Below are 25,129 nucleotides of genomic sequence, written 5' to 3'. Positions count from 1 at the left end.
AACGTATATTGGTATTTAGAGATCTATTTATAGGTTAAATATTAGTATTATGTCTCATCCTTCCTAATTCCCTCCATGACATAATGTTCCTGCTGTAAAACCTTTTATAGAATCGTCTAACCACATTGTTTATCATCAGCTAAAGTGTCTCCCGTTGGCTCATAAAACCCCATTTTCATACAGATCTTCATTTGTCTCACTGCGAGCATGTGTGCCGATGAAACTAGAACCTAAATGTCAGAAACACACCATTAAAAAGCACAAAGAACAACATCCCAGAAACTGCCACTCTTTTTCTTTCATGTCTTTTCCAAGCTGTGGTCAAACAGACAATAGCTCTTCATATCGTCTTCATGGCTACATTACAACAGACATAACATAACTTTATATACAAATAAAAGCAATAAATGATGTGAGTTTAATCACATTGTATGTGTAATGGATATCTCAGTTAATCATCAGAGGAAAATGAGACCAAAGAACTGACTTTTTAACTTAAAATGTAATTAATCATCAATCATGAAAAACACCGTCTCTGCATCTTATGATTGATGATTAGAGCACTAACTCCAGTAAGTGAGGGTGATGTTCAAAGTATTACGTTTCTGGAAATATGTGTGTCAGAGTTCAGCTGTGTTCCTCTCTTCAGACCATGTTTGTCTTTAGTACATTTACTTGACAGTGAACCTGAGTAACCATCGCATCAGTCTGAGCCCCTACTGTGGAGATGATGTCCCGTCCCAGCTGTTTGTGTTCCAGAGACAACAGGATCCTCAGGGAGCCTGCAGTAAATCTAATCGAAGGAAAGTGGTAAATTCCCATAACTTTCTGTACAAATTCCCAGTGAGTTTGGTGTTGATTTAGTTTGTGATGTAATGCTCTGCATCCACACTCCAGATGTTTAAGATTAACTGTACTACCAACTCCAGGTGTGTCAGAAGGTTAGGTTCTTTCAGGAGGTTCTACTTTGGCCGGTTCATTGAAAAAAGCAATCTCGTTCATATATATCTGCTTACAACTGTGTTGCAGTGCGTTATAAACAATTTATTCATTGATTTTATACTGCTTATAAATGCTAAAAAAGGGTGTTGAAGACATTAATTTATGCTATTAAGGACAAAGGTCTCACTTTTTGTTTAATTAATTAAACTAATGATCTACTTTCACAAATGAAACAGGCCACAATTTAGAGGGTCAACTTTGACATTTATTAGTCATTGGAGCCCCTCTGAAAAACAGAGTGAAGAAGGCCAGACTGGAGGTATATCATCAGATTAATATCAGCTGCGTTACGGAAATCAGTGCGCTGGTATGTCACTTTCACTGTGTCACCACAGAACAGCGTGTACCTTGTGGTGAACTATTTGCTGAGTTCGGTGTGGGGAATGCAGACAAAGATTTAAGGTCGAGAGTGAGAGTTATCTCTCCGTCCGCCTGCACTGAATCATCCACACGCTGCTGTACACTTATCTCTGCATCATCCTTCAGACTGCAGACAAAGGCAGCGAAAGTATCGGGAGGCGAGCTTCTCATATTTATCCCAATCAGGCAACTTCCTGAGCCATTTATCCTTGAATGTGAAGAACATTTTTAAGATTTTACCCTTTTGAGTTCAGTACTTTACGTGACAAAGGACATGTTGATCTATGATGGGAGCCACTACTACAACACTTGAGTCCCGATGAACGCCATTGATTTCAGCCCTCGAGCCGCAGAGGACCACCACCGACATTTCATCATGAGAGACTGATGATGTAATGAAAATGAAACGGAGGGAGGGAGATGGACTGAGGAGATGAATGGCTTCAAAAATCCCAACCCACCCACAGCTACAACCGCCCCTATTATTGTTGGTGCTGTAAATGTCTTTGTGTGCGGAGCATCTGATTTTAAAACAGTGACGTGTTGTACGTTTAATTGTGGTCTTTGTTCCCTCGGTCTCTGAGGTTAATTGCTACCTGATCAATAACCATTTGCCTGTCTCTGAGCCGGTCATTAAAATCAATCGAACCAGTTCTAAAGAGGTTTATTAAAGGGGGGGGGGTGGCGGTAAATGCTTAAAGTGAGCACCATAAAACTATATTTATGTATCAAACAACAGCTAACAAAGAATGATAGCTCAATTAATATTTACAAAGGAGAAGACAAACATCTGGTGTCCACGGCCACATTCTTGCTCCAAATGAGATGAGGATGTTGGAAATGTATTTCTGTATCCGTCTGGTTGCATATTTTCCTCGAGTTGGTTTTTACAGATTAAACATATGATTGCCTTTTGGCCTGACTAAGAACATCTGTTTGTACACTGCCATTCAGCATTATGTTACAAGGTTGATGGGAATTAAATGTTTCTCACTTCAAGTCAGAAATAAGGAAGAAGAAGAAGATAACGGAGACTGATGGGCCTTGTTTTATTTCCTTTCATGGCTCTCTACACACGCCCCGTGGATCAGCTGTCAGGCTTCAGTTTGTCTTCAATGGATAGTTTTTTATATCCTCTAAGCTTCTCTTGCTGGTTATTCTGCTACATTTGAGCCCCCAATTGATAAATAACATGAAAATCTGTCTGTGGTCAATAACAGCAAATTGCTTATGAAAAACAATCTGGCATTTAAAGGACTAGTTCAACACTTTTGGAAGTATGCTTTATTCACAGAATTCGTCACAGAAAAGAGCAGTGATCCAATAAAACACAGCTTTCTCTTTGCAAATACCATCAACACAACAATCAGTAAAACATTCTCTCACAAATAGCATTAAATGGAATTTAAATCAAAAATTTGATAAGAAGTAATAGACTAACATGTTGTTTCTGGGCACGTTTAAAGCGCTTGTTGGCGGTTGCAGGTAGGAGGTTAATGTCTGTCCCTGACTGAACAGCTGATGGAGTAATTGTTTGTGTGTGTGTGGGTGAGTTGATACTGGAGGTGGTTGGATGCTTGTGTCACCATCTACTATTAATAGCTCTGCTGACTTGATTAGCAGGTTGAGGTTCTTAAATCTTGCTCTGCTGCAGATCCACTTTAATTACCACTGACCCTCTTTCATTCACACTGGCAGCACCGCTCATTAATCACCACACAGAGGCCAGCGCTTCACTTTTACCACCGCGGACGTCAGCAAAGCAACAAAGCGCACCACCCATGATGGTATGACGGTGGGCGCTGTCAGCGAACAGATCGTTCACTGCGATCCGGTATGTTGAGTCTCCCTGCAAAGTGTCTTTATCTGCCAAATTGCATTGAAAATGTTGTTTTTCTTCTTTGATATAAAGGTCCGAATGGCATTGTGTGAAGTCTTCTTTATCGAGTCCTTTTTCATTACTCATGCATTCTATAACCACCCAATTCAAAACATACCACAAGCACATCAGCCAAGCAAGAGCCCTCTTATATATGTATTCAGATTTTGATGAAACATGGGTTTAGTGATCCGATGTAGATCATTAAACACTGATTTGGAAAACTGTCGCTGGTTTTCACTATGAAAAAAATTGATTTATGAGAAAAGAAAGCCACAGAAATGTTCCGGTTTCACTGTTTGCAAAGACAAGGAATGTAGTTTGGAGAGTTTGACTTCCCAGAATTGTGAGGAGATGTAGTGGATGTACTTTCAAACTGTTGAATTATATCATATTGAAGGTTAACTGTAAAAGGAAATATATTAACATCTTTTCTGTCTTTTACAGAAAGGTCACGGTGTTCTGCTTGTTATCTTGGAGAATTTACTGCAGGAACATTTTACCAAAATTAGAATCCAGAGAACTCTGACTGGTCTGTGCACAAAGTATCCCTGATCATGACTGTTTTTAAAGGCTGGTGTTTGATTTCAAGTTGTGAACTGAAGCGTTTTATCTCCAAAGATTTTGTAGCACAAAGCTTTTTTTTCCACATTTATTGCAAATGGAGCTGTTGTGGGAACAAGTGCCTGGTGTTTGAGGACATTTCAGAAGATGGCTCATGACAGGAAAAGTGAATGGAAAAAATGTACATGAGAAGATGAATGCCTGAAGCAAGCCAAGCAGTAGAGACAGTGCACGCTAACATGTGCATGTGTGTGAATAGGTACAGAGGCCGGCTTTCCAATCACTGGAGTGCTTTTTCTCCTTTTTACTTTGTACATTTCATGACACCACTTTTTTCTAAGTGTTCCTCTCCCTCCAACTCCCTAAACCCCGACAATTAAACCCTGACACAGATCATAAATTGTTACAAAACAACCTAATTGTGTTGGCTTTGCTCATCTCCGGTTGCTCTGCTCTGGAGGCAGATACTGCTGATGCCTTGTGTTAAGTCTTTGTCTTTGCTGCCCTGTTTTACTTTGATGTGGTGAAAGAAACAAAGATAAAAAGGGGAATTCATAATCTTGCATTTCAGCGTTTTTAGAAAGACAAACACCACCACACACCCACACACACACACACACACACACACACCCACAGCCTTCATGTTTTAGTGTGCACAATGGAGGTTTTACCAGCTACTGTCATTGGTTTGCAAATCTTCAAGGACATGCAGCAGACCCAACACGAGCATTTATAACAGAGGGAGACTGTTCATCATTCATTCATTTGACCTCATTTGAATACTGATAACAGAAGAAGAATTACATTTGTCCAGCATTTGTGAATATTGAGTCAGGAGAACTTTATTATCCAATTACCCATTGTAAGTGTGCAACCATATTTTGACCTGAAAAGTCAGGGGATCACCAAAGTCTTTGGAAGTTTTAGGGGAACATAATGTGTGCACCACATGTTATGGCAATTCATACTCTAGTGGTTAAGAGATGTTTCAGGCAAAACACAATATGTCAACCTCATGGTGATGCTGGAAGAACAATCAGGGGATCCAAAACGTTACGGCTTGGTTACAGTTTGTATCTTGTGTTTATTGTGGCATTTTATTTCTAGCATTATTGTTCTGTTGGACGATATTAAACGCATCACTATAGAGGCGCTGCTAATGCCTCTTATTATTATCTCTGCCTCAGCATTTCCCCAAAATGTTGAAATCTGCATTGCATCACTGAATGAACTCTATGTTACTGTATCAAAGAACACTGATTAACGATCGTACTTCTTCGTTGTATTCAAACAGAAAAATCAGCTGTGACCTTTGACCTTGTATTTTGCATTGCCCAGAATGGATGACCACGATGAGTATTTGTGGATTTCAACATCGTACAGTTTTGTTATTTTTCTCGGCACAGTGAGCTCTCTCTCCCATCTTTGCAGAGTTTGATACACACAGTAGGTACAACAGAAACCAAATATTAGAAATGACCTCTGAGTTCCAGCCAGACAGTCAGACGGCAGTTTTTTAAACAATTTGCACTACGAGGAGCATGTGTTTCATCAGAGGAAAGTAGCTGAACTAGTTTCTGTCTTTGACAGCATGTTTGTCTCCTCTTCTCTCGGCTGAATATCCTCATGCAAACAGTCCACTCTTTCATTTCTGGCCAGTCGTTTGTGAAGCGCCCAGACAGATAGCGTGTGGCTTTCCACTCATAATAGCCAGCATCTCGTTAAAACGTCAGTGAGGAATGCACAAGTACACGACCAGCAGAGGTTTGCAGGATGTCATTGCTTGATTGAAAATAGCACCTTGCACTTGCACTTACTGGCACAGGCTTAAATATCCTTCTTCTAGAAAACAAAAATCAAATATTAGAGAGCAAACCAAACTGCTGTCAAATTCAGAGCAACTCAAACAATAGAAAATACTCGATCTCTCTGAAATACAGGCATCTGCTCTGCAGAAGGTTTTGACAAAATGGGTCGATTAGAGGAACCGTTCAACAGTTGTGGTGGGGGAGTGTTGAGTGTTGAAGCCAAGATGAAATACTTCTGTGCACATGCAACAAGAAAAGACTTTTCTTCAGTCTTACATTTCAAACTTCAGGAAAGATAGAGATCTTACTCTCAAATGATTCCAATCTGAGGAGCTCCTCCATCTCAGCGTGCTTCAAAGATCATCAGGTATGCAGTCTGGTGTTTTTTTTTTTACTTTGTGGTCAGTGGAAGAGAAGGAGGGTGTAGATGGAGCCTCAACCCCATAAACCCCAGACTTAGTATTGGAAGAGCCAGTGGGCTGCAGAGGCCAAATGGCACCATAAGAGCAATTGATGAGGAAAATGGGGGCAACAGGGTCTCGTTTCAGAGTCGGAGGAAAAACACACATGGCGGCCAAACACTTGATTGTTGCACTTAGAGTCTAAATGGGCACCGAGAAAGGAAGGCAATCAGACAAATAATTGGCTCTTTAGTCCAAGAGCAGCACACACTGAAACATGCCTATTCTGATGTGCCGATAAGATATATGACGCCAATATAATAGAAAGCAGTTTAGTACAGCACTGACTTCCCATGCTGTCTATTCTGTCTGAATTCCTTCTGTGGGTTTTGAAATCAACATCAGTCTGGTCAGAGATGAATGTGTATAAATTCACATTTAAATTCTCGGTTTGTTTTTTACTGTGATATGTCTGTTAGAATAAAAGAGGCCAATTCATTTGTAATAATATCCAACTGGTTGGATTGCCTTGAAATGCACGAGCTTAAATTCATGTGAATCCTGATGACTTTGATGACTTTCCTCTAGCGCCACCTGCGTTCTTTCAGTGTCTTTTGTCATTTTATGCTTTTATTAGAGAGTCAACAGCAAAATGAGGGAGACATAAGGAACAACATGCCAACAAACTTCTTCAGCAACTGTTGGACAGATAGCCATAAAATGTTATTCATGGTTCCCAGAGGATGAATCCAACCGACTTTGGTAATCCTCCGACGTCTCCTCTCGCGCCACCATGAGGTTGACGTTTCTGAGTGACATGTTTCAACAACTATGAGACGGATTGACTTGAATTTTGGTGGAAACATTTGTGTTGTGCCATGTTCGGATCTGCAATTTTCCCATCACTCTCAGCAGTACTTTGTGTCTAGTGTGCTAATTGACAAATGTTAGACGATGGCAAATATGCTAAACGTTATACCTGCTAAATGTCACCAAATTAGCATTGCCATTGTGAGCATGTCAGCATGCTAACTTCAGCAAAAAAAGTGGTTTTATGTTCAAACTAATTGTTTTTTACTTATTACACTGTTGCACAACAGTACCATTCCTGCAGGTGCCTCTTTTTCAAACAAAAATGTAGTCAAATGATATGTCTGCGCCCACCCCCACCCTCTTCCCTGTGAACCAGCAGACATGTTGCTCTTACCCTGTTTCCAAACCTCAACTTGTGAAAGAATGTGTCCAGCTGCTGCCAGCTCCCTGAGAAATGAAAACAAACATGAGCACCTGTCCCCAGTCTGCAGGAGAGCACCACAATTAGAAATACACTGTGCCTCATTCATGGTTTCAATCTGTCAATCAGACATATTTACATGTTTTCCTTAATGCAGCTGCAAAAACCTCACAGTCCTTGACGAACATCTGGAGCTTTCATCAGGAATAATATGACTTTTTCACAGTTTTCTTATGAGTTTCCATAACATCTGATAATTCGACCAAAAATGTTTTTATTAAACTCTAAATAATAATGCCACCAAGGTCATTTATTTAGAAAACTGAAATAGAACCCCCTCTAACAGCAGACTGATCCTCTAGGCACTGGATCTCTTTGGATAATTGATACCGCGCAGAGGTTATTTTGAGCACAGAATTGCGCATCAAACAGCAAAAATAAAAGAAGTATGAAACTGGATCTATTAACGTCGATCCATGCTGCAGAAACAAAAGGCCGAACACTGTCTTCACATCATGTCACAAGGAAACATATCCAATCCATAACCTTCTGTTTCATAACAAAGTCAAGGTGTCTTTTGCTTTGTAGCTTTAAACATTTGATGTACACAAACTCCTAAAGACAAAATGGGCCAATTTGAGATCTGACCAGATCATTTCTTAGAAATAGGTGACACACATAAAGTGCGTAACGACGTGTAAACAGAGCGCTGCGCCGCAAAGCGCAGGAGAGCGGATGAGACTTGACTCAGGGGGGCAGAGCAGAAGCAGAGACGCCCTCACAGACTGAAGACACAGAGAATATAAAACGTGACTCGGTACTTGAGTGTCAGTGGGGTACTTCTTCGTTACGTTAAAGCCACCATGAAACAACCGGACAGACTCAGCCATGGACAACACTCCGCAGAGGACATCGATGCATTGGACTTCATCAAAAGACAAAATGATCTGTTTGTGGACTTTGCTGAAATAGTTTCATAGACCCTGTTTGTGGAGTATCTCTGGATATCTGACGAGGAAAGCTATTCTCTGGTTGTTGAGCTGGACCGAGAAGGATATCTGAACTATAAGGTGAGACATTTCTTCATTTCAAAGCTAAGGATTGAAAAAAGAATAAGGTCGTTTTTGGCTGAATTCAAGATTGCATCTTTGTCAAAAAATATGACAATTATTTTATAAATAACTTTTAGACTTTATTATTACTGTTATCATACATTTCCTGTTCATACTTTCTTTAACGCTACTTTAGTGCAAACTATTCTGCAAGGTGCAACAAAGCGCAAATCCGCCATCTAATGGCTCATCTTCCACAACTAACAAACTCACGAGACATAAAGGACAAAACATAAAGTTTATTCTCTAATCACTCTAACAACCGTTCTGATGTCAGGATCTGTGTCAGCTTTAGGTTTTCTTTCTTTAAAAAACACTTTATTTACATTCTTAGTGAAATCATATCATCCACTTTGCATAATGATACAACAAATAAAAAGTAATAAAATAAATAAATAATAAATGGATAGTAAAATAAGTTAAGAAAATAAATAATCAAAACAACAAAAGCAAATAAGATACATCCTACAGCTATTAGGTTTTCTATACATGATTTACGTCAGACTAAACTCCATATTGTAAGAAAAGAAATAACTCTATTTATCCTGAATAAATGTGATGAAATAATCAGATGTTTACTATATATTGTAATCATATCTGCAGTTCCCAGTAGTTGCCTTGTAAGGTCACAGTATACAACATTGCTCAGCCGTAGTGTGTTTTGATCTATTTCTCTTTTTAATGACCTGTTTGACCTCCAACCAAACTAGACCTGAGTGATCAGAGTCTCTCCATCATGTAACACCGCAGCTCAGACAGTTACCGTGATGAGGTCGTTCAGGCTGGACACGCAGCGTTCAAAAGGACCTGCAGGCTCAACAGAGATATTAGCAGAAGATTTGTGGGGAGACAAAATAAATGTTATATATAGGTCAGATCTTCAGTCATCTAAGAAGTTATGTTAATCTCTTTAAGTTATTCAAAGTCCCCACATCTTAATATTAAAAGGTACGAGGTAATACACATAAGGGTTATGAATTGAATGCAAAGACAATTTAAAGTTTCTTAGTTTGAGGCCACAGCAGCTTCAGTGCTTCTTGTGTGTCTGGGGGGTTGAACACCATTCTTTCAAAATAAGTTTCCTCATTCGGTGTTTTGTTGTTGGTGGTGGAGAGCGCTGTCTAACATAATGCTCCAAAATCTCTCATATATGTTCATTTAGGTTGAGATTTGGTGACTGCGGCCATATCATACGATTCATATCATTATATTTGCATCAAACCATTCAGTGAATACTTGTTCCCTGCATGAAAACATCTGCATTCATTATTTCTTCAGGAATTTTCATATATACTGTATGTGTGGCTTTTGCTGTTTTTAATAATACTTCCATATCATCGAGTCACCAGTATTTTATTTATGTTGATCCACAGCTCATATGCTCGGTACCCATTTGATCCTCTTTCTCTTGCAGCCTCCCTTAACTATGAACCTCTTGACCCTCAGAGTTCAGTGATGTTAGCTTTGAGCCACTACAACTCCTCAGTCTCCCCGCTACTCCCTCGTTTCTCCAATGACAGCGGAGGGAAGGTGGAGGCCAGGGTGGTTGTTGAAGGGCTGTCGCAGCAGGGAAACCACACCTTTGTGCAGCCCACCACCAGCGGCATCATTGTCGTCATATTGTCCATGACACTGGGCATCATCTCCAACATCGTGGCTCTCTTCATCCTGGCCAATGCCTACTCTCTCCAGCGCCGGCGCACCAAAGCCACATTCCTTCTGTTTGCCAGTTCACTGGTGGTCACGGACTTCATCGGCCATGTGATCCCTGGTGCCCTGGTTCTCCGACTCTACCTCTCTGGAGGTGTGCACCCCGAGGACTTCAACGACTCTGATGGGATGTGTCAGTTCCTGGGTGGCAGCATGGTCTTCTTTGGCCTGTGCCCACTCTTTATGGGCAGCGCCATGGCGGCTGAGCGCTGCCTGGGTGTCACTAAGCCGCTGCTGCACTCATCCCTGGTCACCAAAACCCGCACAAAGATCTGCCTGTCTGTCATCTGGCTGGCAGCTCTGTGCGTGGCCATGCTGCCGTGCTTTCAGCTGGGCTCTTACACCTACCAGGACCCAGGGACCTGGTGTTTCATTAAAGTGCTCAGTGACACTCGGGAGGTGGATTTGGCGTTTGTGGTGCTGTTCTCTGGACTGGGTCTGACCTCGCTGGCCGTGGCGCTGGTGTGTAACACCATCAGTGGGGTGACGCTGGTGCTCGCTCGGCTCAGGAGGCAGCCCGGCTCCCATCATTCAGCCAAGTCCCATGACATAGAGATGGTGGTGCAGCTGGTCGGCATCATGGTCACCTCCTGTATCTGCTGGAGCCCTCTGCTGGTGAGTACACGTCCTTGTACAAGTACAACGAGAGCGAAGCATGCAGTCAGGTCAAAATGACATCACCTGTGAGTTCCAGGACCAATACTACCACTATTAATGAGTATGACTGGAAAATATTTAGTTTGTCCCAATACATAGTATGTCTAATGCAGCATGCCGAAAAATACCAGGATGTTCTTCTGCATCCGGTCGCATTGTGCAGTATGCAAGCCAGCGTGCTTTTCTGGCTATTCTGACCCACAATCCTCTGCACAGCGGGTACATGAGCACGATGGCCAAAGTTCAAGGTGCTATGCTTTGATGAAGTAGCATGTCTAGTTGAATGCATACTGCATGCAACAGTATGTACTTTATAAGGGCAGCTGCAGTATGTACTATAAGAACAAGTATGTGATTTGGAAAGCAGTGCACATCGCCTTTCTTCTATAAACACACCGGCAGTCTGAGAGCACTCATTTGCTTTGCATAAGTAAACGTATTATAAAACATGTTAGCTTAGCAGCTAAACTAACATGTTTGTTATCGGTACAGATCGCTATCAGCTTTAGAAATGGTGTCAGGTCAATATAACAGCAATAGTTCACTTACAAAGTGGTTTTTCACTTATGTAAATGATTAAAGCTCACCTCAGGACTGTGAGCGTCTTAGTTAGGACTGTTAGGACGGGACACTTGAACACCTTTCTTATTGGTGCTGAAAGTTTAGTGACCGCATGTAAAGTGCTCTGATCAGCCAGGTAACTGAAATCTCCTGTGTGGATGTGCAGGGACTTCAAGTCATTCAGTGCCTACATTTTTGGACAGGATTATCTCCCAGGATTATGTCACTTCATGAGAGAGCAAAATTAGCACCAGATTTAAAATATTGTTGTCGTTTAAAACAACAACAACATACGACGGTGGTTTGGAGCAGCTGGATCTCGTATCTAACGTAGCCTCTGCATTAGCACACTGATAAGGACCAGAGAGATGTTCAGCTTCTTTATTTTCTCTCTCCACTGTACTTGGTGGATGAACAATCGTAAAAGACAGCGACTTGAATAGACCTGAACAATAAATAAAAAATCTGTTCTGGTTATTCAAAGCAGTAATAATGATAACAAATACAAATAATGGATCCAGTGTACAATTAACAGGAAGAGAGTGTCTCATAGAAATGAAATATAAAAAATGAAATCTATTTCTATAGAGTGTGTAACAAACTCTGATAGCAGATTCTGCTGCAGGCTCCTTCAGATACCTTCAGTATTAACAGAACCATGAAGTCTTCTTCTGAGTATCAGCTTAATGGGGTCAAAAGGGTCAGTTCCAGTATACCTGATCCATCTACCATTAGACCACCTTCAGGGCCCATGAACACTCCTCTTGATTCATGCACTCTCTGCCTCGCCTGCAGCTGTGTGTGTGTGTGTGTGTGTGTGTGTGTGTGTGTGTGTGTGTGTGTGTAGCAATCACTTCATTAGTTCAATGGATTCACACTAAAAACAATTGTTATTTACAATTTAAATGTCTTACATGTGATTGAAGTAATCACATGACGCATCTTTCTCCCTCACATAATAGTAGCTGTTAATAATATAAGTATTGATATAAATATTGGTGATCCTGCCATGTTATGACATTGTTATTAGACTCTAGTAATAGCAGCATTAAGGGCCAGTTTTAGTCCTTTTGTAACCAAAAGGAAAAGCTGAGCCTCACCTGTTATCATTCAGGTGTGTGGCTTGTTGGGTGACCCGTGTCCTTGCTGATATGGATGCAATAATAATATTTAATGTGATAATGTAAAAACTATATTGGTGTATTCATGTCACAAAGAATACGGGTGCTCACCCATCTACTGCTGTGTTTCACAAATCAAACCAGATCGCTTTAAGAACTAGTTTGTTCTTATTACTAAAGAAAACAGTTATTTTTGAGTGATTATAGCTTTTCTATCTGTGCAGTGTGTTTGCTCGTTCTTCGTTTAATAATTGCGAGCACATGTTTCTTGCAGATCTTTGGCCTGATGTCGGTGATCCGCTCCTACGCAGGATCTACAGGAGAGGACTTGTCCAGCTACAAAACCCTGATGGTGATGGGCGTGAGGCTGGCCACGTGGAACCAGATTCTCGACCCTTGGGTCTACATCCTGCTGCGCCGCACTGTCCTCCGCAAAATCTACCTCATCGCTAAGTGCCAGGCAGGACTGAGGGGTAATATAATCGGCCGCTGGGAGCCCACCTCCTTTCAAAGCTCAGAGAAGAATGTCAACCAGGTGTGAGCTGAGAGAAAGACTGATCAAGTGTTTTAAAGAATGTACTTTGTAACCAGGTCATTGAACTGTTGAAGGACTCACCTAATAAAGACGTTGCGAAGGAGAGGCCAACAGAGAAGCATGTTGGAGGAAATTAACTGTGGCTGCGACGGTGGAGTAGATCAGAGTAGCAGTTTGACGTTCCTCAGCTGGTCCACTCTGGAAACACTTTGTGGATTAAATCAAAATATCTCTTTCATGCCGTTCTTTCATCAAAGTTTACCAGTGACTTCATCGTCTGACCTTTCAAATGGAAGCTAGCTATTGCTATGATTTTGCACATAAACTGTCTATTGCTTACTAATAGTAAGTGAACATTCCTTATTGTTATTCTCATTTTAAACTCATGGTAAAGGCAGAGGTGTGGGCCACAGTATCACCACGCTCTGTCCTGAGAGACTCTAACGTTTGTAACGCGTTGGAAGTGAAAGATAAACAGTTCGTGGCTCTAACATCAGATACATGGAGAAGAACGGAGCTCCATCAATGTAACCACCAGAGGCAGTATTTAGATTGTAATCATAATGTTCATTATTCTGCTGAATGTATTTCATAAAGGAATGTTAATATTCAAATATTGTGGAGTGTTTGTTTGTTTAAGTGTAAATAGGCTTTCGATGTGTTTATACAGTGCTTTGTGTGAAATAACGTAAGATTGTATGAGTTAATACTTGAATTGGATATCCTCAATTTACAGAGGATATGTAAATAACTTTAAATTGAATGTAAATAAAACAATGCAATGTGACCGTACTCTGAAGTTGTGCATTTATTTTTAACTAGATGTCTTTTCCTCAAATTTCCTGACAAATACGCTGAGAAGAGTGAAGAAATATGTTGCACTACAGACAATGTTAAAGTTATAAAACTGTTATATATTTTATAATTATTCTGGTAGCTAAGCAGTGTTTTAAGTGTGAACTCCCATAAACACCAGTTGTATTAATTTGATCCGTTTCAGAGTCAGATGGCAACAGATAATTGTGCGTTCCAGTACTTCAGTGTTATCTGCTTTCTTGAGTATCAATGATACAGATCTGTTCTCGGCTTGTTCATGATTTCACTCCTGAGGGCAGTGAGATCTGCAGCAGGGACTTCCAGCTGATTCATTCTGGACTTCACTTTAGATGAAAATGATGATGAATCAATGACTGTCCTCAAAGGTCATGTGGACAATAACATAATGAATCAGGAAGGATGATGAGCAGATCTTTTTGATTCAGGCTGAATTCAGTTGCTGTTTCATGTGACCTGTTTCCTTACAGGCGATAAACTATGACTTTAGACGAGGTGCAGGGCTTCAGTGAAGTACTATTATTACCAGCTTCCTATTTTATCTGTTTCCTCCCCTGCATCATCTCTTTCCAACCACATTTGTGACAGAAACATTGTTTCCTTCCTAATCCACATGCCTGGCTGACCTGGAAACAGGTAGTGATATGTGACTCACTCTGAAGTGCTCGTTTAACACTGTGCTGGTGTGTCACACGCACAGAAACATCCTGCATTCTGTTCAACACTTGGACCATGTGTTATACAAATAAATGTGTAAGCCTACACTTTAAATAAACAAAAATACATGCACCTGTGTTATTTACAAAAGGTTACCAGGTAGTATTATGCGCATGCAGTATTAGTATATGCAGTACAGGTGCGAATATGTTAAGGTTTAAGGAATTGCTAGTTAAAGTCTTCTTTATATCAGCGTGTGACCCTCTCTATCACAGTAGGTGGCGGCGTGGACCTCAAAGTCTATGTTTGTAGCTCACGGCCAGTAAAAACCAAAGAAGAAGAAAAATATACGTCATCCTCAGGCCTAGTGACCCTTTGATGGTCGGTAGCTAACGTTACGTTACCGCGAAAAGGTCTTTTTTACTCGCTCGTTGTCAACGGTAAGCGTCAACTACTCAAGCAGATCTTACACAGACGTCAGGGGTGTCGACACCTCTCATGACACGTTTACAATGACTGCGCCGACACGCTGGCTAACGATAGCTCGCGAGCATCAAGTGGGCAGTCAGTGCTACAAACATTGACGCTAAGCTAACTGACGTTAGCTTTCTGTCGCAGTACTGTGGTTCAACACAGCATATTAGGATGGGCAGGTGAATCACGGGACCGTTAGGCAGCTGTGTGAGGTCGCCTGTGTTCATTCGAGGCGGACTAAACTACCGACACTGATGCACACGCTGCTCAGCCCCGTTTGTATCCCGGAACTGATTGCGTAACGGTAGCTTGTTAGCTGTCAGCAGACCCGCATATGTTAATGTCATTTATTGCACGTCATTTGATTGCACACTGCCAATGATCTACCATTCATGCGCAGACTAACAGAGGTTGTTTTCTTCTGAATAGGGTGCTAGCTTTCGATCCGAAAGTCGTGACAGCATGGCGGCCGCTGCAGAGCAGTGGGACGAGCACCAGGCGTACGACGAGCTGCTGTACTGGGACAGCCTCATCCAGCAGGGCCACCGCCTCCTCCCGCACGACTTTGACAGGTAACGTAACGCACAGCGCGCGGGGAAGGCTTTCTGCTCAGTAGCCCTACATTCAATCACAGATAAAACATAGATAGAGAAGAGATGAAGAGATAAAAAGCAAGGCAATTTAATTTGATAGCCCACTTAATGATATGCTAACTCTATGTACTTTATATTAATGTACATATAACAAGTAAAATGTGCAAGAGAATACAACCACGTTTTTAATAAGTTAATAACAACATAGTGAAAAAAGCTAAAGCAGTCGAACACCGCAAGCACACAAACATTAATAGTTTTAAATCTGAGAAATAGAAGTTTTCTGTTTGCTTCGGGTCGATGAAGCCTTGAAGGGTCTTGCTAAATGTTCAAAGTGATGATTGTCGTGTTACTGCATCGTTGAAGCACCTGCTGGAGCTCGATTCAGAGCCGTCCTCATTTTAGTGATTTCCTCTCTCCAGATACGAGGATCTGCGTTACTGGTACGACTGCCTGTGCTACGAGGAGGAGCTGAGGCAGTACCACGACTACATCGCTGTTATCGAGGAGATTGAGGACCATCGGCACCATGAGGTTCTTGTTTCACCTGTTAAAGCCCCCCCCCCCCCACAAAGACTTGATCATTTATAGGCTTTTTAATTGCAGTCACTTATTCTCCTCACTAAGACTGAGCATCTCATTTTTTCCAGTTTCTTTTGCACAAGATGGCTCTTCCTCTCGCACGAAAGCACTATTTGATGCATGTTTCTTTTTTCCAAGTGCTTTAAAAAAACAACAACATGCACTTCCTAACTGTTACTATTAATATTTAAACTTCCTAATTCTATTTTTACTTATTGTATGAGATTGGAATACATCCAAGGAGCAAAAAACAGATTGAGGAACGCCAGAACTGCTTTTGTTGAACAGTCCTATATTCTAAGTTATTTCTGTAATAAATAGATTATGATTCCAGTATAAACAAAAGATAGATTTTCTCATCTACACTCTTGTTCTTTTCTTTAACGCTAACCTTTTCTTATTCTCATTTCCCAATTAAGGAAGCTGCGGTCCCACAGGTGCGCACGGGGCCACATGATCGTCACGTGATGGCTAAACACTCTGAAGTGTATCCTTCACCAGAGGAGCTGGAGGCGGTGCAGTCCATCGTCTCCCGCGTGGAGTGTGCCCTCAAGACTGTGTCCGACCAGATGGACACTCCGAAAGATAGCAAACAGAATGCAGAGCCAGGGAGGTGAGCAACATGTCCAAATGGGCTTCGGCAGTTTAACAAGTTTATCAAGTGTTCAAAATGAGTCTTTTTACTCCACAGTCCTCTCTCTTTATGTAAATGTTTAAGTTATTCTTTTCTCCTCTTCACTATGAAAGTGGTGACTCACAAGATCGTGTCCTGCGTGGAGTTATGAGGGTCGGCCTGGTGGCCAAGGGACTCCTGCTGACGGGAGACAAGGACTTGGAGCTCGTGCTGCTTTGCTCCAACAAGCCGACCATCGCTCTGCTCAATCAAGTGGCTGAAAAGTTAACTGCGCAGTTAGAGGTCGAACTGAGTACCTACATTTGTTTTACGCCATTCTCCATAAACATTTCACAGATTTAAAATTATATTATTGTTGTTTTCTAGATATTCAGACTCCCTCTCTTCTTTCCCTCATGATTTGTTCTTCTTTTATTTAATAGGCAAATTCATCTGGGACATATACAGTCAGCCAGTGTCCAGAGGATGCAGCACTTGTTGTGACGAGCACGAAGGAGTCGGCCCTGACGCTCACTATCCACCTGACATCACCTCTTCTCAGGACAAAGCAAGAGAGTAAAACTGCAGAAGAAGAAAAGGAAAAAGACGAGGGAGAAGAGGAGGAAAAGGAAGAAGAAGGTACGTATGTTGGTTGAGTCTTCATCATCAGCTGCCACAGCCTGATCTGTGTGTCCTCAGTGTGCTGACACTGTACTGCTCCACTGATCTGTAACTCCAACACGACAGATGTTGTCCGTCTTCATCTCATTGACCCTCAGTGGAGCTTGTACAGTGACTGTCTCAGACCGATGCCAGTGATCAACCAATGAACGTTGGCTCTTCACTGACTCCAGAGTCCTGTCGTCGTTTTGGGACAAACTGGCGTTTGCCGGCACTACACTTCCTCTGTAGTCGCTGATGCATTCTGCACGTGTTGTTGATAACGATGCCACAGTCATCACCAAAAAAACAAACACAAACACGCTGTTTATTCTTGTTGAATGGTTTTCATGTTTAAAGTGAAGGCTTTTCAAGAATAACAAGTTAAAGCGCGCATTGCATGTCCTTGATGCTGAACATATCAATTTGGCACCAGCTGCAGCAAAACTGATAAATACATATGTGTGTTTATGAAACTGACAATAAGGACATCGAATAGAAACAATCAAATCCCTGTTTGTTTATAGATCAATGTGTTGGTTAGTGGGGTGTTTATGCATGAGATGTATTTATCTGGTAGTCTAAAGCTTCAATAAGATAATCTAAAGGTCGAGGGGAGCGCTGAAGCCCCACCAACAGATCCATACCGGTCTCAGTGCAGTTTTAGTCCATTTACTACACTGCAATTAAAATGGTGTAATAACTGTAAACATGAATTTTGCTGCCACAATCGTTCAGACTTGATCACGTGCAGTGCTGACACTATCCAATGCATTGATTCACTAAGCGACATTACGCTAATTACCGTTAGCAAAGAACCGTGTTCAAACCATTCAGCCGGTGCTCCGCTCTGTGACACCGCTGGAGGCTGTTATCCAGCGGATCCCATCGAGTCCGCGTCAGTCTAATTCTCCCAGTTTATCTTACATTCATATCATATCAACAAGTTCAGCTTACCAGCGTGGTATTTTTGAAAACGTATATAAATAAAGTGTGTCAGATTAAGTAGGCTACATCTGTTAGTATTGGATCAGACTCAACATTGTTATTAGTATTATATAATCTAATTATAGTTACTGGTAAACACAGACTCTTACTAACAGATATTACCATAATATCCCTACATTTAAACCTTCCTGAATAAGGAATGCGTAGTGCAGATAAATATCATTTCAGTTCAATATTACTGTCATTGTGGCTACTGTGCAGCGCTGCTGCAAGCATACTTCACAGTTGGCAATCTGTTTTAAAGTTTTTAATCTGATCTGTAATTCGTGCAGAGTGGAAACCAACAGAAGTCTGAACCCTGCTGGGGATAGATCAGTAGAACTGTACTTGAACAAAGCTGGTATGGCCTCTTGTGTTTCCAATCTTTCATAAGGCCATCGCTGTGAGACGAGGGACTCCATCAGTTTTGCTGCAGTGTGGGGCAGACGTGAAGATTATCTAAATGCTTGTGATTTACCTTTTAGTTTGTGAAGTTTTTAGGAACGCTGGACCTTTGACCAACTGGACACGCTGTCTCAGGAGGGGGGACAGCAGCAAACCCAAGCTGAGAGGCGGAGGGAAGGGGGTGTTTCCTGTAGTTTCCTTAGTGCACACATGTACAACATGCAATACAATGTTGTACATGTGTGCTGTGTCTTTATGACATATTTTACTTCCACTTTTCACTCACTGGAAAAGTGAGCTGGCATCTGTGACCGGTGACTATTGTTCTCGTTGGGACCAAAGATGTCCACATTAAGTACTTAGGACCCCCTTTCCCCGCCGATGCCGGTTTGGGGAAAGCTGCTACTCCCTGAGCTGCGAGACAGAGCCGCCCCCCTTGGTCAAACTGTACCTTTTCTTCTTACCCCACCTCGTCAATAGCAACGCGAACAGTCAACGATGCGCCGGACGTTCTGGACAGGCAGAAATGCCTAACTGCCTTGGCGTCTCTCCGCCACGCCAAGTGGTTCCAGGTTTGCATTCACGTCCTTATTTGTACATAAGGTTGAGCTATTTCTTTGAATTGTCTCTATTTATTTGTGATTTGGAGACAGTAGCACTTCTGAAATGTGCCCTCAGTTGTTGTTGATGTAGCCCGTAATCCTGTGAAAGAGGAAAGTGAGTCGGAAGTTTCAGAGTTTTCCTCATGAAGAGTGAAGAGTGATCTGCTGATCCATACCAATGACACATTTGGATAAATCATTGGTATAGACGCCAGCATATGAGTTGATTTATCAAAAAGCCCTCTTGTCATGCTGAGCTCTCTCAATATCAGCTGTTTGTCCACAACAAACGGCACGTGGACGAAGCCGTGTGCTCATATCTGTCTGAACAGTTGTTGATTTGGAGACGGTTAAGCTGTTCTGACCTGTCTGTGCTTTGTTTTCGGGGGTGGTTTCGTGGAGCCTCGGAGCACAGGGTGGAGGTGGCATCCGAGGCGGCAGCGCCTCCGACTCAACTGGCTTTTGTTTGTGTCTCCAGGCCAAAGTCAACAACCTAAGTTCTGCCGTCCTCGTGATCCGGATCATGAGAGACTTGTGTAACCGTGTTCCTACCTGGACGCCGCTCTCGGGATGGGTGAGCCTTCACATGTCATTTAAGATGTAGTTGTGTATAAACCGGTGCCAGCTCCTCTCTAGCTCTTTAACTCAAACCTTGGATCTTGATAAGTCGTGTCTATACTCTGCGTCTCATCTCCACACAGCCTCTTGAACTGCTGGTAGAGAAGGCTATCGGTACGTCTGAGAGACCAATGGGAGCAGGCGAGTCACTGCGCAGGGTTTTGGAGTGCGTTGCATCCGGAATGCTCTTGGAAGGTGAACCTTGTTATTGAGCTGTAAAACCAGAATGGACGTTTGTACAATGGCATCAACATTAACATGCGTTGTGCTAACTGTATCTGTGCAAAGACGGCCCGGGAATAAAAGATCCATGTGAGAAGGAAACAGTCGACGCCAATTCGTATCTGACTCTGCAGCAGCGGGAAGACATCACGCAGAGTGCTCAGGTAACGAGAGGATACCAAGACGTGCACCAAATCACACTCCTAGTTCTGTGCGTAGTCTCTTACTTTTACATTTTGCTTAGTTTGCCTTGAGGCTGTGTGCATTTGGACAAATGCACAAGGTGTTGGGGATGGACTACAAACCCATAAAGCCACGGAAATCAGCGGGATCCAGCAGCAGAGAAGGCACAGGTACCCGGCAATCTGTGACCGTTACCTGCTTCTGTGCGGTTCACTAAAAGCTTCCACGCAAACCTTCTGTTCTTACGCTTGTTTCTGCTGTTCCATGCAGCCCAAATACCACCGGCTGGACACTTCAACCTGCCGTCCAAGAGGCCGTACACAGAGATGGAGAAGGAGGTGGAGGGGCCACAGCTCAACAGCAAACAGAGGAAGTTCCTCAAGTTCCAGAAGCGCTTTCAGAGGAAATCATGTTAGTAATGAATATCCGAGGCCCTGGTGTCGGCGGTGAGCCCTTTTAACTGTGAGATGAGCTGTGGATATAATAACTCCATGTTAACATCCACACAACGTGAGCCTGACATGTTACAGGTGTTATAATATACAACTGTATATATGTTCAACGATTACACCGAGTGTAATTTAGCTCTTTTTATTTTCCATCCAGTTTGTACAAATACATCCACATGCATTGAGGTGCCAGTTTATTATAACACTGCTAAATCTAATGCAATCTAGGGGTGTCCCCGACTCATTTACATAGTCGAATCTGATTGGTCAAGACTTGCCTATCGTCCAATCAAGCTGCAAACAGCTGTTCCTAAGCGCCTCCAGCTGCTGATTTGAACAGAAAAACATTCATAAATTCTAAATATATTCAGCGCTCTTACACTAGGGTTTTATGTGAGTGCTCTGATTTAATAAATGTATTCTTTGATTTTTGAAAGTCGCCTTATGTTGTCATTTTGCCTTTCTGAGGCTGTCGACAGGAGGCGGCTCCGACGGTCCCACAAATTTGGATAGTACAACTTATGGTGATTTATTCCTGCACACTAAGGACATTGATTGAAAGCACGTGAGTTATTTTCTAATTTGCATTAACAGTATTATTAATAGGCTGATATTTATGCCAGGATAGGCAATGTCATGATTTATTGGGAGAAACTAAACAATAGAATCAGACACTCAGCACCCCCGCGCAGTCAGAATGGAATGATCTGATGTTTAATAACCAGATTTTCCCGCCACTGCGACGATTCAACCGTGAGATTGGCAGTCGAATCGGGCTCCTTAGATCTGTTCACGGTCACCCCTAATGAAGTCTAATGTCTTAATAAATTGGCAACACAATGTACATAATTATTGGTTATTACAGAGCAGCAGGTTTTTATAGTTTTGTGTATTTCTTAAGTTTTTCAGTTCACTGAACCAGGAATGTGTTGACCTGCTAATACAAACTTGATTATCTTTTGATGGGCTTAAGAAATATGCAATTCTTTTCTCTTTGCTCGGTTAATCTCCACATTTAATTTCACCGCTCGTGTTTCTGCCGTTTCTCTCCCCGTTCCTTGTTCTCTGTAGTCACAGATGACTTCAGCATGAACGCCGTGATGCGTCTGAACCAGTACAAACCCGGCCTGGAGTACCGACTCATATCTCAGACCGGTCCGGTCCACGAGCCGGTCTTCACGATGGCAGTGGACTTAAACGGGAAGCCCTACGAGGCGACGGGGCCCTCCAAACGAGCTGCCAAACTTAATGTAGCCACCAAGGCAAGCCTTTCGTGTTTCTCTCTCTGCCATGAGTGACTTTAGCACTAAAGCTAGTTTTCTAATCAGCCTGCATGGCATCCAGGGTTGTGGTGTAGCGTCGTGTTAATCGCTTCGTCCTTGCTCTTACTGGCTACAATGACGAACCCAAATTTGACTTCTTTGTTGGTCTGAATTTCTGTTGTAGTTTTAGTGATTGGTTCCCATTGACGTCGAACACAAAAACCAAACCCCAGATTGAAGGCATTGACTCCGTCAATGGCAAGCAACACCTGCCATTGACGTTGTTTCTTCACCGTTGCAGCTCACCGTGTGCCTGAAGGAAGAGATGATGATGTTTTGACTCCTGTAATTCTCAGGTCTTGCAGGATCTCGGTCTTCCAACGGGCTCAGAATCTAAAGCGGAGTCTGCCGGTGATGTTGAAGGAACCCAGGAATTAGTAAAAGCTGCCAGCGCGGCCTCTTCTACATCAGAAGACGTATGGGTCTCTTTTTTTTTTTAAAACTCCCTTACAATGAAGCCGTCTCTGGCTTTGCTTTCCTCAGAAAGAGGAAATAAAGTTAAAGTAACGGGTTTGTAGTCACGTGTGTCACAGCCATTGTTTGTCCGTTTGCTTTGAACAGAGCGGTCAGGGTCCTATCTTGACCAAAAAGGGCAAGAACCCTGTGATGGAGCTGAACGAGAAGCGCCGAAGCCTCAAGTACGAACTCTCTGCCGAGACGGGGGGCTCCCACGAGAAGTGTTTTGTCATGGAGGTGAGTCAGCGGTATCGTATGCCAGAAACAAAGACTTCAAAGATCATCAAATGATTTCTGTCTTGTGGTGTGCAGTGAACACAGAAGTGACGACACTTGTTGTGTGTAGGTGGAGGTCGATGGGCAGAAGTTCAAAGGGAGAGGCTCTAATAAGAAGGAGGCAAAGGCCTACGCTGCCCTCACTGCTCTGGAGAAGCTGTTCCCAGACGACGACACCAACAGAAGCTCTGCAAAGAAGAAGGTCACGTACACTGACATGGTAATTCATCCAGTTGATGGGAGTCTGCATTTGGATGTGGACCATTTTGAGTGAAGGTGGCTCTTTATATGTTGTTTATTGGGGCTTTACGGTATTGTAAATGTACACATGCTCACTTAGGGAATCGTTCCTTTTTATCTTAATGTAGAAATGCATCTCTGAACACATCGGTCACAAAAGCACGCTCTTGCCAAAAAGCATTCGCTCTTTACAACAACTCTTCTCGGGTTTCCTGTCCGACAGCACATCCCAGGGTTCGGCACTATCCGCGGCATTCCTTCAGACTCCGGGACTCGTGGCTGGGGTCCCAACAGAGGTCGAGGCCGGGGCCGAGGCAAACCGTTTCTACCGGGACCCAGATACAACAAGAGTAAAGGCTTTGGCTTTCTCTCGGTGTCGGCCTAGTTTAACAATATGATCCTTTTAAAGTACACTTCATACACCTGTAAAGAAATAACTAAATAGTCATTTCTCTCCTTTTTATTTTAAAAGCCAACTACAGCTATGAGGGCAACACTGGCACCGGTTATCGTAAGTGTTCACTCCTCACCTGAATACACCTACATGTTCTCCTCTGTAGTCGCCTTAATAACACATCAGTCTCAAGTTATACCACTGTCATGCCCCCCCCCCCCCCCCCCGGGTTCTTTTTACTGACTTGTTCATTGCCGTTTGTCATCTCTGCTTTAGATAATCTCTATGGTAATAATGCAGCGAGCGCCGCAGCCAAAGGCACTGGATCAGGCAGCAACGTTGGCTACGGCACCTTTTACCCCGAGGGCAGCAACACCTTCGCCTCCCCGCCCGCCGCCAGCTCCGACCCCAGCGCCCCGCAGGCGGAAAGCTACCAGTCGATGCCTCCTCCTGCTGACCAGGAGAGCCCCTACAGCTACGGTTATGGAGAAGAGAAGAAGAAGATGCTGACCCAAGGTCAGAATGAGGGCCAGGGAGGAGACTACTCCATGTACAGCACAGCTTACCCCAGCTCGGTGACGGGTGGACAAGTGTATAATAACTACGGTGAGTAAAGACGGAGCAAGTTGAAATCCACTTCTGCAATCAAATACACAGCTTCATCTCTTCCTGCTAGTGCTTCTTATGATACATAAATGATCCGTCACTGCATTTATGTCATGTTTCAACATCGTGTCTTAAGAGGAAATGCATCAGATACATAAGTTACATAAGTTAACGCCTTCTGGTGTGATGTCACTCTACAGGCTGGGGAAACCAGTCCTCTGGGAATGAGCAGGGATACGGCGCGTACCAGGGCTTCGGAGGAGAGAACCAGGGCGCATGCTCTGGATACAGCGACATGAACTACTAATCACCACATCGTGTTCAGCCTTCATCACCGCACTTTGCCATTTCTGTGTTTTTTGTTGTGTTTTTATCTCACTACTTTGACATCTGCTGAAGAAGGTTGCAGGTCACAGATGCAGGCTTCTGATTAAAAGATACCCGTTCTCTTCCTCAACGTCCTTCGTCATGTCTGTGTTGACATGAGTGTTAAAAAATAAACCATGGCTTGTTTCTAGGGTTGTTGTGTTTTTTAATCTAGCTACTGGTTCTGTATCAGGTTCTGGTTTATAGTTCTGCTTGTAGCTGTGTCCCATAAAATGCTCAAATATTTCTTGTAAAATAAATTGACTTTTTTTGGAGCAATGTTTCTCAGCATGCGTACGCTAATTCATGCACAAATACAAATTAGCTTAAATTTAGATTTGAGATAATCCCTTTTTAATTACTGTGATTGATGGAGCTCTGATATTGAATGTCACAGTTGTTGTTCGATTATGAATCATGTCTTCAGCCTTCAGCTTCCCCTAAAATACCAAAGATATTCCTCACATCGGTGTTACTGGCAATGTTTTGCAACACCCACGAGCTCTGTGAACGGCTTCTGCAGCGCATGCAGACGCTGCACATTATCGAGCCAGTCTAGCGTGCACGTAGTATCACCAGGTAGCGTGCGTGGTGTATATGTACAGCAGTGTGGCTGGCAGCGATTAGATGAAGCCTCATTGACCCC

The 25,129-nt window shown here is 42.7% G+C and overlaps 2 protein-coding genes across 3 annotated transcripts; both read left to right on the top strand.

Annotated features, from left to right (window-relative positions):
• The first annotated feature begins 9,815 nt into the window (after nucleotides 1–9,815).
• ptger1a (prostaglandin E receptor 1a (subtype EP1)) lies at nucleotides 9,816–12,950 on the top strand. The gene is made up of 2 exons (XM_076090803.1): nucleotides 9,816–10,685; nucleotides 12,684–12,950. The coding sequence occupies exons 1-2, from the start codon at nucleotides 9,816–9,818 to the stop codon at nucleotides 12,948–12,950; spliced, it is 1,137 nt and encodes a 378-aa protein (XP_075946918.1).
• A 1,813-nt stretch (nucleotides 12,951–14,763) lies between these two features.
• ilf3a (interleukin enhancer binding factor 3a) lies at nucleotides 14,764–24,630 on the top strand. 2 transcript variants are annotated; one of them, XR_012953527.1, is made up of 20 exons: nucleotides 14,764–14,875; nucleotides 15,339–15,481; nucleotides 15,925–16,036; nucleotides 16,504–16,697; nucleotides 16,832–17,000; nucleotides 17,141–17,336; nucleotides 19,230–19,321; nucleotides 19,830–19,925; nucleotides 20,053–20,164; nucleotides 20,258–20,355; nucleotides 20,436–20,544; nucleotides 20,645–20,785; nucleotides 21,895–22,085; nucleotides 22,442–22,561; nucleotides 22,707–22,838; nucleotides 22,948–23,097; nucleotides 23,246–23,467; nucleotides 23,590–23,628; nucleotides 23,788–24,117; nucleotides 24,318–24,630. XR_012953527.1 is itself a non-coding variant. In XM_076090642.1 (20 exons), the coding sequence occupies exons 2-20, from the start codon at nucleotides 15,372–15,374 to the stop codon at nucleotides 24,422–24,424; spliced, it is 2,625 nt and encodes an 874-aa protein (XP_075946757.1). In that variant the 5' UTR covers nucleotides 14,764–14,875; nucleotides 15,339–15,371; the 3' UTR covers nucleotides 24,425–24,630. The 2 variants fall into 2 exon arrangements, 1 of the variants encoding a protein (XP_075946757.1); XM_076090642.1 differs by having other exon boundaries at nucleotides 23,341–23,467.
• The last annotated feature ends 499 nt before the right edge of the window (nucleotides 24,631–25,129 follow it).

The sequence above is a fragment of the Anarhichas minor genome, unplaced genomic scaffold (genome assembly GCF_050575085.1).
Source record: "Anarhichas minor isolate MPS153535 unplaced genomic scaffold, ASM5057508v1 ptg000012l, whole genome shotgun sequence".
NCBI lineage: Eukaryota > Metazoa > Chordata > Actinopteri > Perciformes > Anarhichadidae > Anarhichas > Anarhichas minor.
The sequence above is the reverse complement of the archived record's forward strand: the minus strand, read 5'-3'. Positions and strand labels throughout refer to the sequence as shown.